This window comes from Pyrgilauda ruficollis, unplaced genomic scaffold (assembly GCF_017590135.1).
Source record: "Pyrgilauda ruficollis isolate IOZ18807 unplaced genomic scaffold, ASM1759013v1 scaffold4, whole genome shotgun sequence".
NCBI lineage: Eukaryota > Metazoa > Chordata > Aves > Passeriformes > Passeridae > Pyrgilauda > Pyrgilauda ruficollis.
In genome coordinates, this window is record NW_024525489.1 from 8,086,878 (window position 1) to 8,100,372 (window position 13,495).

Here is a 13,495-nt window from a genome sequence, read left to right on the forward strand (position 1 = left end):
GTTAGACACAGAAACTGTATGCCTGAAATGCAAGTGCTTGTTTCTTTCTGCTTGCATGATTTGTGTTCTGTTGTTCAAATGATAATGATTTTGTCATCCTACCTACTAAGGTCATTGAGGGAAAAAAAAAAAAAAAAAAAGAAAAAGAAAAGAAAAACAACATTGCTTTTAGTTTCCAAAGAAAAACTTTTGAGAAGATCCAAACTTCATTAGGGTGTCCACTGATAAATTTGCTTTCTAAGGTTCTGGTAACATTTTTTCAGAATTGAGTATTCAAAACATGACCAAACAAGCTTTTCTAGTTTCACACTGTCCTTTCACTGTCTTTCATTAAGTGGTTTTATCAAATAATGATTAAGTATTGTTTTCTTTAAAAGGACTATGGACATACATAGTAGGCACTTTTAGTTTGCGCTCCACCTAACCTATTGTTATAATATGCACTCTTATTTTGATGTTATTTGAGAAGCAAAAATAAGAGCACTGAACCTCACAGAGTAGCATACCACAGTTTGAGTCAGTCCTTGGCTAAGCCTGGGGACCTCTCTTGTCTTCCGTGAGATCACCAAGGTGTCAGTGAGGACAAGATTTATCACATTACATATTTAGCAATGACTGAACACATGGGCTTTGTAGTGGAAGCTGAAACAGTAAATATCACTAGCAGTAGGACAGGTTTCACCCCATTGCTCCCACCCTGAATATGCAGATCCAGTTAAGAATTTTTCAGCTGAAGTTTTCAAGGTAAAAGTAAGAAAATAGTGGTTTAAACTGAAGTAGAGAGAGTGAGAACAAAAGAAGAAAGTCCCTGAGGAAACTACTGGTAGCCTTAATGTTGGGACACTCAGCAGGGTGTGGGAGGACCAGGACTTGCAGGCAGCTCAGCCCCCATGGAGATCCACTCCCTGATTGGAGCACCAGGATGGGGCTGTTTACCTTACTTTCACAAAAAGCACAAAGGCTTCGTAAAATCTCAAGCAGGCTTACAAAATGGGAAAATAAATTGGTATCTAATTTAACTGCAAGTTTCTGAGGAAGGTTGTTCGTCCTATGCAGTAGGCTTAATATGAAGCCAGGTCCATTTGTGGCAGTTCTTATTTGGTACAAAAATTCCAGGCCTGTGGGCCATGGGAAGGGAGAGCTGCCACTGGGATCCTACAAAAAAGCTTGTCTAAATCAAGTTTTTGGCAGTAAGCTAAATCAAGAGGCAGCATTGTAGTGCTGTATCACATTCCTATCTCAGACCCATGGAAAAATTGTTGCATTCCCAGGTGTGGGAGTCATGAAGGATGAGGTTTGTAAAGTAACATGATGTGAATGCTAGGGCAACCTTCTCTTGAAAGAGAAATAGAGACCACTCCCTTCTGTGCTTAGCCAATGTTAGAGAATGTTTTACATAATGCATATTTGAACTTGTACATATTTCACTTAGGTTCACAAATAAAAATGTGAAAATAATAAGAAAGGAAAAGTCATACAAAGGAAAGTTGTTAAGTACAATATATTTATTTGCCTGCACATTATTTAAAGGAAACCCAGCATAATAAGATAAGCAGATCAAGCACAGTAATGTCCTAAGCTGCTACCGAGAATTGTAATAAAGTTATGGTCAAAGCCAGTAGAAAGCCATATAAAGAAATTATTTTAAAGAAAATTTTTTTCTGCTATTGTAAAAGTCATTGGTTTCCTTAAGCTGCTGGAAATGAATATTAAACCTTTGTTCAATATGTCATTAAGACGTCAGTAAGCTGTTAGGACCATGTAATACATACAACCTTCTTTTCTATTTTGGGACCTTGCTGACCTGAAAGATTTCTCAATGGTGGGCACTGCTGGAGAGATGATGTTATGCATCTGCAAGCCTCACTTTTGCCTTGCAGTAATGGGGGCTTACAGAGCCATGGGCAGTGATTGTGTGTTCATCTCCCTCTGATGTCTTTGGTGGGTAGATAGCAAACTGGCTTTTGCTGCATCCCTCCTCCCATCTCTGCCACCCCTGAGTCCACAAATCATTTGTGCAAATGGCAGGGTGGTGGATGTTGTGTTATATAAGGAAAGTAAACACGTGTGTTTTTTAAAGTAAACATGCCTGACAAGAATGTCACTATGGTCACATTAAAAGTCAACACTTCCCATTCATGTCTAGCCTGCCATCTCAACTATCACTGTTTTCTTCAATGAAAGTGATTTATAGTATCTCTGGCTTTATTTGAAACCAAGTCTGGCATAATGCATCTGCCATTAGCAATTTTACACAATGGTGCACATCAAAATAAGGTGGATTCACTTTATTCCAGACTTGACACTGAAAAATAGCAGTTTTCAAGTATGCACAGCAGATTTTTCTGTATATTACTGAGTACGACTCTACTACAGTGTTCGTGTTCTATATTATCTTTATTCTTTGATGATATCAAGTAATGTAACAATATCAAAAACTGTGTATCCTAAATTCAGTAATTACTTAATGGATCAACATGAAAACAAAGCAGAAAAAGTCCAAGACTTTCGGTTAATCGCAGGCAAAACTGAGATAACCTACAACAACAAAAACAGCAGAACCATCTTTTTCTCACTGTTAGTCTCACTCAGGTATCCCCCTACTTCCTCTCTGCTAACACAAACTGCTCTACTGCCATGAATTCACTCACAAGCATGAACAATCCAGTGTGTCCCCTATTTTTTACTCTGTACGTAAGGGAGGTCACAGGTAGAACCTAATACCCAATGACATTGCAATTATTGCCCATTTATGCTCAGTAACCTCAGAAAGTATGGGCTCCTTCTTTCCCCTAGAGATTTTCAAATGGAGAAAAAAATATTATTAGTTTGTGTTTTCTTAGTAGATATGGTTTGAATTTTCCCATTTATCTCTGATCTGTTGCTGAGGGGGAAAACAGTCTTGCTGATGGGTTGTGTCTAAAATACTTAGGGCAACAAAAGAATCCACTCTGGAAGTACAATCCCCTATATTCTGTTCTGTTTATGTATGGAAACTGAGATTAAGTTGGTGAAATCTAATCACTAAAGAAGCTAATATCAGAACTTTAAAATTTTTTACTTTCCTTTATGTTCTCTGACTAGTTCCATATACAATTTCATCTTGCTTAGAATTGTAACCTAATAGAGTAGTTATCCGTATTTTGAGGGCATCAAAGAGGAAATTTATGCTGAGTACATGAGAGACCTGATGTAGGTGAGCATCTTTGTCTCAAAAGCAACTTGGATATCACTGAGTAACTAAGTTATTTTTGGAATGTAGAAGTCTTACCTTAATTAAACAGATTAAAAATCATCTTGTTGAAATGTCTAATTGCTATGATGATCATATTGTCTTCAGTTATGAATTTCAGTAATACTAGTAACTAGAGAATTATTCCGATGGTTTTCCATGTTGTTGTAGGAAGTTTGCTTTATACCTTCTGTGGTTTCTTGTGTGAACAGTTTGTCTATTTAAAGCCTGCAGAGAGGATGTAATTTTCCCATGCAGGGGAACAATGGCAGCGATTTCAAATACACTATTGAAAGTGTTTATTGCAGTTGAAAGTCACAAAAAAAAAAAGTGGTTGTTCTGTAGTTCTATACTTTAGGCTTTTGTTTCTTACAAATCTTTCTGAATTCTGATGTTTTACAGATGTTTAGTAAGGTACAATACTTCATTTAACTTTTACCTTATAAATAAATATTACCACTTCCAATGTTGTTATTTGTACATAATAATTATTATGCTTCATTCTGTGAAATGTTGCTCAATCAAGAGTCAGAGCAGAAGTGGTAAAGCGGCCACTGTAAAGTGGTTGCTTGCCAGCTTGTGATCACATTTCTCAGCTGCTTGATCTTGTTCTTCAAATATGTATTTATTTAGTCACTGCTGTTTACTGTGTTGAAAGGCTACTGTTAGTAATGTTTGGCAGACTTTCTGATTTTACTGGTCCAAACCCATCTTGATTGTTTAACTGCATTACTTTCAACAAGAAAATTGTGTGTTATCTAAATGACACTTGTGACACACAGTGCCACTCACGCAAGATGCTTATCTCTGGCTGCTGGTGGGATTCGGACTGTAAGAACCCAGTCCTGTGAAATACTCATCTACTGAGCCTTTGGAGGAAGCCAAGGCACTCAGTGTCTCATGGCACTCGTGTGTGGAGGAAGAAGTGAGGGTTACAGAAGTTGTCGCACAGATTACCTGTAGTCAGCCTGCTCTTCTGTTCCAACTTGCACAAACATAACTCATAATCCTGATTCTTTCTTGAGACACTGCCAGTCATTCCAGCTTCTGAGGTGATTGTGATGCTGGCAGGTATGCAGAAGACTGAGGCTTAAATTTCTGTTTAAAGCTTTCTCAGAACAAAACCTGTCCCCCTTCCAAAAAAAAGAAAAGGAAAATAAACCGACCCACAACATTTCATGCAATGACTGCTCAAGTCAACTGAAGTGACTCTACAAAGTATCTTGGCAAAAAAAAACAAAGGAGAGAAACAGCTTAATGTAGCATTGCTGCATTCAAGAAATCTGAGCATTCTCCCGGCTTAACTGGTTAGGTTGTTTGCAGTTGCGTGTAATTAATTACTCAGGTTGTAGGAACTCATTTAGTCAGACACAGATGACTTTCTTACTTGCTACAAAGAGAATGCAAAATGAGAAAAATAAGAATTTAACAGACCTTTGTCATTGAGCTATCTGACACTGTATTATTTGGTATGTTCTGATTCAGAGGTAGACAACTGGCACTAAATCCAGGAAAGAAATAAAAGACAGAATAGATCAGAATGGAACAATCTGTACAGAAGATTGTTTTACATTCCAGATATGGCTGTGTACTTTACTTTTGGAGTAGGGGAACTGGTTGTTTCTTGGAATGGTTCTGGGGAAATACAGGTCTAAAAGTTAAAGTTTTAATTTTTTTCAGTGAGGCTGCTGCTCTGGAAAGACAAGCTCTCCTGACAACTCTTTTTCTCTTACTTTTTCATTTGTTTCCTTTTCTCTGCATGTTTTGGTTGTTGGGGTTTTTGTTGCTGTGAGGTATTAAATAGCACATTATCTATTCCTACTCTCATATCAATTTAGTTAACTAAGATTTCTTTTTCAAAAGTTGCAGAATTAGAGGGATTTGGTGAGGTTTCTTGGTTTGGGGAGGTTTTTTCTGGCTTTTTTTTTTTTTTTTTTAATCTGGCAACTGTAAACTGACAGAATGATTTTTGGTGCAAGCACTTTTATGGACGATGACAATCATGTGGGCTAGCCATGAATTTGGCACTTTGGCAGACTCCCAGCTTACCTTTTAACCTCCCATATGTACTTTGACAGGAGTCATACTGCTGTTGTTTTAGCCTCTTCCAAATTTCTTTTGAAACTCTGGTGCACTTTGTGATAACACAAATCTACTGGTATTACGTTTCATTATTGCGTGAGTAATGAAGCTGATCCCCTCAGTGCCTTCAGTAGAGTTTCGAAGAGGCTTAAAGACTTCACTGCATTGTTTTGGATTGATAAAGGGGTCCCAGATGTTTTTCTTCTGTCAAGTAAGATTATAGTTTGGTAAATGGTAAAAAAGTTAAATTGACTTGTGCTTTTACAGTTAGGCTTAAAATTTCATTGTCACTCTTTACAGGTAGTCAGAATTTAATAATTAGACTCTTCCTAGTTTTTTCTTGGCTCAGTTTGTTTATTCTGTTTTTCCACTGTCAAGTTAAATTTTTATTGCTAATTTCTGTGTCTTAAAAAATCCTTAAGGAAATAAAGAGAATGGTGAGTAACTTGTCTTTATCCATTATGTGATGTATTATTGCTCTTGAGGTTTGCCTTAGCTTAGGAGTTTCCTGGATTATTGACTATATCTCCATTCAAGTTCATGGCTACCATATGGATGGCATTAAATTAAAGTTAAATGATTTTAGGTCCTGACAATCCAGTGCATCACCTTCCTGCACGGGGAAGTCCTGCAATCAGAGTTAAGACATAATTTTAGAGTCTTCTCATAAACACTTAATACTTGAAACATTTAATAAAGTGGATCCATTTTTCTAAGCAGCCTCTCGAATTTCTTCAGTTCCTATCATAATTATATGTATTATGACTTTCTTTCTAACAGTCTGTTGTGATGGTGGCTGTAAATGGTTCCAAGATTACATCAAATATAATTATCCTTTGATTTCTTTATCTGAACATCTTGACTTCTTGAAATATGGCTTGTATTCTTCCTTAGTTAAGGAACATCCAAGATAACATTCCACTTGGAAAGTTAAAAGCTACAGCTACAATCTTGTTTCCTTCTTCAATCTGCAAGAGCCTTACCCTGATGATCACATTCTATTTGATGTTGCTATAGTCCTGTTTGAATGCAGATCTTTTTATTGTAGCACTTGTAATTCACAGAAGGAGCAGTTTTGGGAAGGCACGTGATTTTTGAAACAGGGTGCTTTGCCTTGTTTCTTTGACTTCTTGTGGCAGGGACACAGAGCTGTTGATATCTGTTTGCCCTGGCATTATGTTGGACAATTCTGGCGAATCACTTTCCAGAGGTAGGAAGAGGTGGTTACTTGAGGGTTTAAATGGTTATACGTAGGGGGCTTTGTGGCAGCCAGCTGGATCTTGGATTGTTTAGGAACTGCTGAAATGAATGACCTTAAGGAAGGATAAAATATGCAGTCTGCTCCAAGGGGCCATACCTGGGTGACCACTGAGGACCTGCGAGAGCAGCCTAGCTGATCCAGAGATAGCCAAGTGTGATGTAGGGGATATTGATTGCAATAAACATTTCTACAGCCAGAGTATACTTCAGCCACACAAACCATATCTGACAATGCTAGTTTATGTAGGAGAGAGTGCTTTTACTGTTACTGAGGTAAATATGACTTTGCTGTTTTACTCTTGTTTTAGACTTGCTGTTTTAGACTTGTTTTACACACACAAACCTCTTTGTAACATGTACGTAACACAACCTATCTCTACACGCGCAGTAAGTTCTGCAGTGCTTCCCAGTATCTGATTTGTGGATGCATCATGGCAGATGTGCAATGATTATGCAGACCTTGAGTAGCAAGTCCACTGTGTCCCAGAAACAGCTGGTTTTTATGTTGGCCCGTGTACCTGCTTGAGGAACGTATGGGCCAGCATGTTAAAAAACATTTAACAAGTGTCAAAAGAAAAAAAAACCCAACAAACTAAAATCCATCTACTGAAATTGGTGTGCAAAGCAGAAAAGACCGTTTCTGGGGAAATCCCAGCATACTGTAGCCTTGGACGCATCTACAAAAACTCTTTAACGTACTGCAGCCTTGGAAGGGCTGTTTAATCAATTAATGTGCATAAATGCTTCCACCATGTTTGGTGCCTGTAGTTCTGAAGGCTGGGATCTGACAAGGAGAAATTTCTCTGGAAGAAATTATCTGAGTAATGTGAAGTCTTCTCATCTCTCACTCAGGTCAAATTTGTTGGCATAATGGATTTTTGCAAAAAAACCCTCATCTTTTCATAGGCTTTTGGGGTGAAATTCATTTACAGAGGCTGGCATGGGATTTTTTTCTTCTTCTCTGATTTAGAACTTGCCTACACACACACTATTTTTTTTTTCATCAATTCAACCTAAGGAAATTCATGTAATTATTCCAGGAAAAAGAATTCTGATCAGAAAGTGTTGACAAAGTCACCTAAAGACATGTATTCTGCTTCTCACCTCTCTATGCATTCATACATACAATACTATATATATATATTATATATATATACATATATATATGTATCTATTTTATATCTAAATATACTATGTATCTTTAATATATGTCAGAGATACCTAAAAGCCTAGACAGAAATATAAAAAGCAAATGTTCTTTTTATACACATGCAATATAAGTGGGATTATTTTGCCTTTGTTTTATATTTATGTTATTATATCTACATGATGAAGAGGTTTTCCTTGGTGGGGGGGGAGGGAGCTGTTCATACAGATGAGAAATCTTTTATGCACTGACTTTCCAGATCCTTTTGTTATTAAGTCTAAGGCTAGTGGCAGGTAAGTTAAATGGTACCTAGCATCTATTGTGTTGGAGCATGTATTAACCATCAACAGTATATTTAGAAAATGTGCAGAGGGCAAGACAGGAAAGGTGGATATCCTTTTCTCAACCTTTTTGTGACCTGACCCAATTTTATAAGCAGACAATTGTGTGGTTTTGTCACAAAGACATTTGTATGATCAGAAACAGCTACTAAGTTATGTTGTTTAACAATGAATGCAAAATATTCCTGTGAAATTATTTTTGAGCAGGCTTAAGCTACAGAAAACAGTGCTCCCAAGGATGGGAATGTTGTTTTTCATCCTTCTCATTGCAATCTGAACTTTGAATTGCTACTATACATTAAGAATCAAATTCAGAGTAATCCAAGTTTGAAAATACCTACTCACTGAACCTATATGCTAGAGTATGGATAAATTGGTACTCCTTGCTTAGTGCTAATGGAAAAAATAGAGAATGACTTCAATGACCTATTTCACACTGACAGAATGATAGATCTGTAGGAAACAAGAAACTGAGATCTTTCCCAAACTTTTCTGGTGCTGCCTTGAATACATAAAAGCTGTGCTTTCATGCAGCTAAAGAGAGTAAAAGCTTAGTCTTACAAAATGCTGGTAATTGCCTGCTTCTTTATTTTATTGCCTTTAACTAGGTTTATTTAGTGACTGCTACCAACTTTTCATGCACACACAGTGAAGGACAGTTTCTCAGTGGTGTTTGGGAAACCATTTATTTGTCAAATTCTGTAGTTTATTATGAAATTCAAGAGAACATGATCAAAATTTGAGAGTTGATTTAATTTGAGACCTTTGTATTTCAGGGACCTGAAACTGGACAATATTCTTCTGGATGCAGAAGGCCACTGTAAACTGGCTGACTTTGGGATGTGCAAAGAAGGGATTCTAAATGGAGTGACCACCACGACGTTTTGTGGCACACCTGACTACATAGCTCCAGAGGTATTTTTTGACAGTGCACTAAGAGTTCAGATATTCATCAGACTGTTACATGTGTAATTTTAGACACTCTTTACATGGATATGAAAATATTTAAGATGCAGACTAGTCTCTGCTGCAGTTGTGCTTAGGTAGTCTTGCAGAAAATGGTTACTCCACTGCTCACAAACACTATTCCTTGATGGTAGGAGTGGTTTTTCTGGTATTTGTTTCTTGAAATTAGTTATTCTTCTCAATTTGCTCATTTCTGAATCAGCATCATTATGATGATTTTTAGTAGTCTTTAAGGTGCTAGATGCAACTGAGTATTGAAGTCTTAGTAGTCTTCAGTAGTTATAAAAATGTTTTTATTTTTTAGTGAGGTTTAAAAGAACATCTTCATACAGAAGAAGCCATGTGTTTGGTATTATTTTGACTACAGTCTTTGTGGGAATATAATTTTTTTTCCTTTCTTTAAAATATCTGTGAGTAAAAGATACTATGCCTGTGCTACTTCATAGACTTGCACAGAAAGATGGAAACTAGATACTGCATATTAGATGCTAGATGCTGCATACTAGATGCTGCATACTAGATGCTGCATATTAGTTGACAACATTTCAAGGTGTTCATTGGATAAAATAAATAGCTGAGAGTAGTGTGGTTTTTTAAATATCCTATATTTTAATATTATGAGGTGTATTTCAAAGTGCCTAAAATTGAGAGCCAATATTGAACAGTTATTCTGCTAGGCAGACTTTGTCTGCTCAGTTGAATTAGTAATCTGTGCATCTTTCCACTTGAATGTTCAGTGTGCAGGTTTAATGGAAAGGTGTTGTTGATTTGTCTTTCATCAAACATAAATTTACAGTGAGGAAAAATGTTATTTATTATTCATTAGAGGCAATAAATCATAAATCCATATTGTTAGTGTTCATGGCTGTCCACGTTAAGTAGCACAACGGATAAGGTGTGAATCATCTTCAAGCTATCATTACATAAGTGTATGTCTTACGGAGTCTGAAAAGTATTCCAGCATTAAAAGAAAATAAATACCAGTGTAGTAGTTTGGGCTATGTATGAATTTTTTTCTGATTCAGTATACTAAGTGAGTCCTTTGACAAATTCTTTGAAAATTATTACCGAAAATAAAGCAGTAAGAACCCAGGAACTTTTACTGAGGCTTCCAATTTGTCATCTTAATTGCAGAAGTTTAGTTCCTGCTTCTATTTATCTTGCATAATGGTGATACGTTTTAATTTCCTTTTCTTTAGTAGTATCTGATTTCCAAAGACTTCCCACAAGACATGAATAGTATACATCTTATTTTCTGTATTTGATGGCTATAAAATATCAGTTTCTTTCAATGAGGACTGTGGATGGGATCCACACCTGTATATCCAAATGTTAAACTCATTTCTGTTTTTATGCTAAGACTGAATTTGGTTTTATATTGGTCTTGATTCCCAGCTACAGCACTAAGCCTAAGCATTTCACCACAGGATTTCTCACTGCACTGTGCAGTGTTGTGTAAGGAGCTGGTGGATTTGTTGCCATTCCAAGGCATTTTAAGGCAGCCAGCTTCACCTTAAGCAGGCACCCACTCCCCTTTCCCTGGTTCCCTGTCGTGCTGAAATAATGCGGCCAAATTGCAAGCTTCTTTCCAGTGAAAAGGAGACAAGAATTAAACTTGTTCCTGGTACAACAGTAGTTCTGTAACACCAATTGCTACTATAAAACTCCATCGTGCTAAACTATTACTTCCCGCTAAAGGTATTTGCTACAAGGTTGAACTTGTGCCACATGAGAAGTTGTAGCCAGTTTTTCCTGAAAGCAAGTGCAATTAAAGTGAATTCTATAGCCATGTATTGTACAGCGGTTTAATGCTGTAAAAGGAACTTGAACAAAAATGCTTTTGGCTTCCTTCAACCCTACCTAAAAGACAAGAATAAATCTCTCAGATGATCTCTGTGCAGCATTAGAAGCTCGTTCAGTTTGTTTTGTTCAAGATAGAGACGAGGAAATGTTTCACATTTTCCACCAGTCTGTTTTGTATATGTGAACTTTTTTCCCCTATAGTGTGACCTGCTTTAAACAGCTTGGAAGGATATGCAGCTCTTTTGCTCACAAGCATAGTCATTTACTCAGGGGACTGATAAACTCTCAGTACTTCTGAGAACAACATCTCATTGACACTTAGCTGTGTTAGTGCAAATTGCCTGGGTGAGAAACCCTGCCTGCTGTTACTGAAATCAGCATGTGATTCAGTCCTGCTTAGCCCCTATAGAAGGGCTATATCATGTTGAAACAGCAAAAGTGCAGCTGAGACAGTTGCCTCGCTTGTCTCTTCAATCCAATCTCTTTTTCTATGCTAGATCCTCCAGGAGCTAGAATACGGTCCATCCGTGGACTGGTGGGCTCTGGGTGTTCTCATGTACGAAATGATGGCTGGACAACCCCCCTTTGAAGCTGACAATGAAGATGATCTCTTTGAATCCATCCTTCATGATGATGTATTGTATCCAGTCTGGCTCAGTAAAGAGGCTGTCAGCATTTTAAAAGCAGTGAGTCTTCCATTACTTGCCTTCCTCCTCCTCCTCCTCGTGGGTTTCTGGGGGGTTGGTTTGTTGGGTTTTTTCCTTGATTAAAATTGAATTTGTTGAAAGTTGTTGAGAGCAGTCACCACTGGGAGTTCAAGCACAGTTCAAAGTGCCACTGTTAGGATAATGGGGCCTTGGATAAATTACACCGCTTGTGGGAAAGGAACAGAATGTTTGTATTCCATGCAGTTGTACACTGTATAAATCTGTGTACTGCAGATTCATGTTTCAGGGAAAACCCAACCAGCTAGAACTGTGCTATCACTTTGACACTTTATATGCCTTATACTCCCATCACTAGAGTGGGAGAAGCACTACATAGTTAAAGAAACAATGTTTTTTATTTAACCCGCTTACAAAATTTCCTGTCTATTTGCTGTTTTCCCCTGTCATCAAGATGGGTTGAAAGCCCTTTATTTACAGCTGCATGTTCTATTTTATAGTTCACATGATAAGCAGTCTTACTTTGGGGTGATTGTTTCTGTTCTCGTTGGGATTTTTCAGTATGAGTGGTGACTTGACAGCAACTTGTGTCACCAAATGCCACAATTTTTTTAATCAGCCAGTATGTACCACTGGGCAAATTCAGTTTTTAAACTGTCTTTATAAAGTCAGGTTTATAAAGTCATTCATTACTATGAATGGCACTGACATAAATTCTTTCTTCTGTGCTAATGTCATCCTAAAACTGAAAGCAAAACAATACAGAAGCAGTGTGCCAATCCCCATAATTGGCAAAAACCCAAGAAGGATTTTTGGCTTAAAAAATTAACTTGGTTATTATTTATTCCATTTTTCCACCATCTTTGAAACTGGAAAATTTCTGCCTTTCTATATAATTTTCTTTCAGCATCTGGAGTAAGGGAGACTTTCAATTAATAAGGCAGCTGATAATGTAAAATCCTGCAGAGATCTTCATACAGGGTTATTTTGAAATTGTGTATAAAACATAAACAAATTGTGATTTTAACACCAGTGGACAGCACATTCTGCAGAAATTCTCGTCTTGACCTTTTAATGAAAATGTCTTCAGGCTCTCCTAGCTGAGCAAGAGAGATGCTCTAGCAATGATTCAAAGCAGAAGTCAAAGTTAACCTCTCAGAAGTGTTTGCTGAAGTATCTCTTTTGCTACATTCACTGTAGTGAGAAGATGGAGGATTTTTTACTGCTGGTAGTAATTTCTCCCTTCTCCCCCATATAGCTTTCTGACTATGTTTGTTAGCTCACATGATACTTTCATGCATCCATTTCTGTTTCCAGACCCTTTGATTATTTTGCTTCAGCAATTAAAATATATGGACTTGAGCTGCAGAATTTGGGCTTATATCCAGGGCTCAGGGGTTATTTTGGCACATTGTTAAGTAAGGGTTGTTGTCAGTTTTCATACCTACATCTGATTTTCATTGGAGTCCTGGGAATTTTCTTTTAAAGCTGACTTTTTTACAGAATTTTCTGAGACTGTTTTCCTGGATCTACATTTTGATAGTAGGAATGGTGACTTGTATCTTGCTGTAGTCATAGCCTTTTGGGCATAAATTTATACAATTTAATGGAGCTGTAGCAATTTACACCATAAATAGAACACATTTCCTTAGGATTAGCAACCTGCTGCCTACGAATGTATGGTGTGAAACCTGCTTGAAACTTGTGTTCTTCATCTGATACTCGCCCATATGAAGAACAGGAAAAACAGCAGAAAGAAAGAGGCGTCTATGTATTTTACTGCTGAATGGTAGCAAGGGATTAACTTTGGAGCACTTCATTTCCTCACATTGTGCTTTGACACATGAATTTTATTCTTTTGAAACTGTGTATTTTTACAGTCCTTCAAACACCATGTAAGGAAAGTTTAATAAGAACATTCTCTTGTATTAAGCGACGTTGTCCTATTTTCTGAAGAAACAGTTTTCCTGTTATTTCCATCAAAACACTGAGGACGATA

At 37.2% G+C, this 13,495-nt stretch overlaps 1 protein-coding gene across 1 annotated transcript in view; it reads left to right on the top strand.

Annotated features, from left to right (window-relative positions):
• The window catches only part of PRKCE (protein kinase C epsilon), a 282,922-nt gene that overhangs the window by 247,550 nt on the left and 21,877 nt on the right, over nucleotides 1-13,495 (top strand). The window contains exons 12-13 of the mRNA XM_041477134.1: nucleotides 8,839-8,977; nucleotides 11,329-11,517. Coding sequence (XP_041333068.1) covers nucleotides 8,839-8,977; nucleotides 11,329-11,517 — 328 coding nt within the window. The remainder of the gene's footprint in view (nucleotides 1-8,838; nucleotides 8,978-11,328; nucleotides 11,518-13,495) is intronic.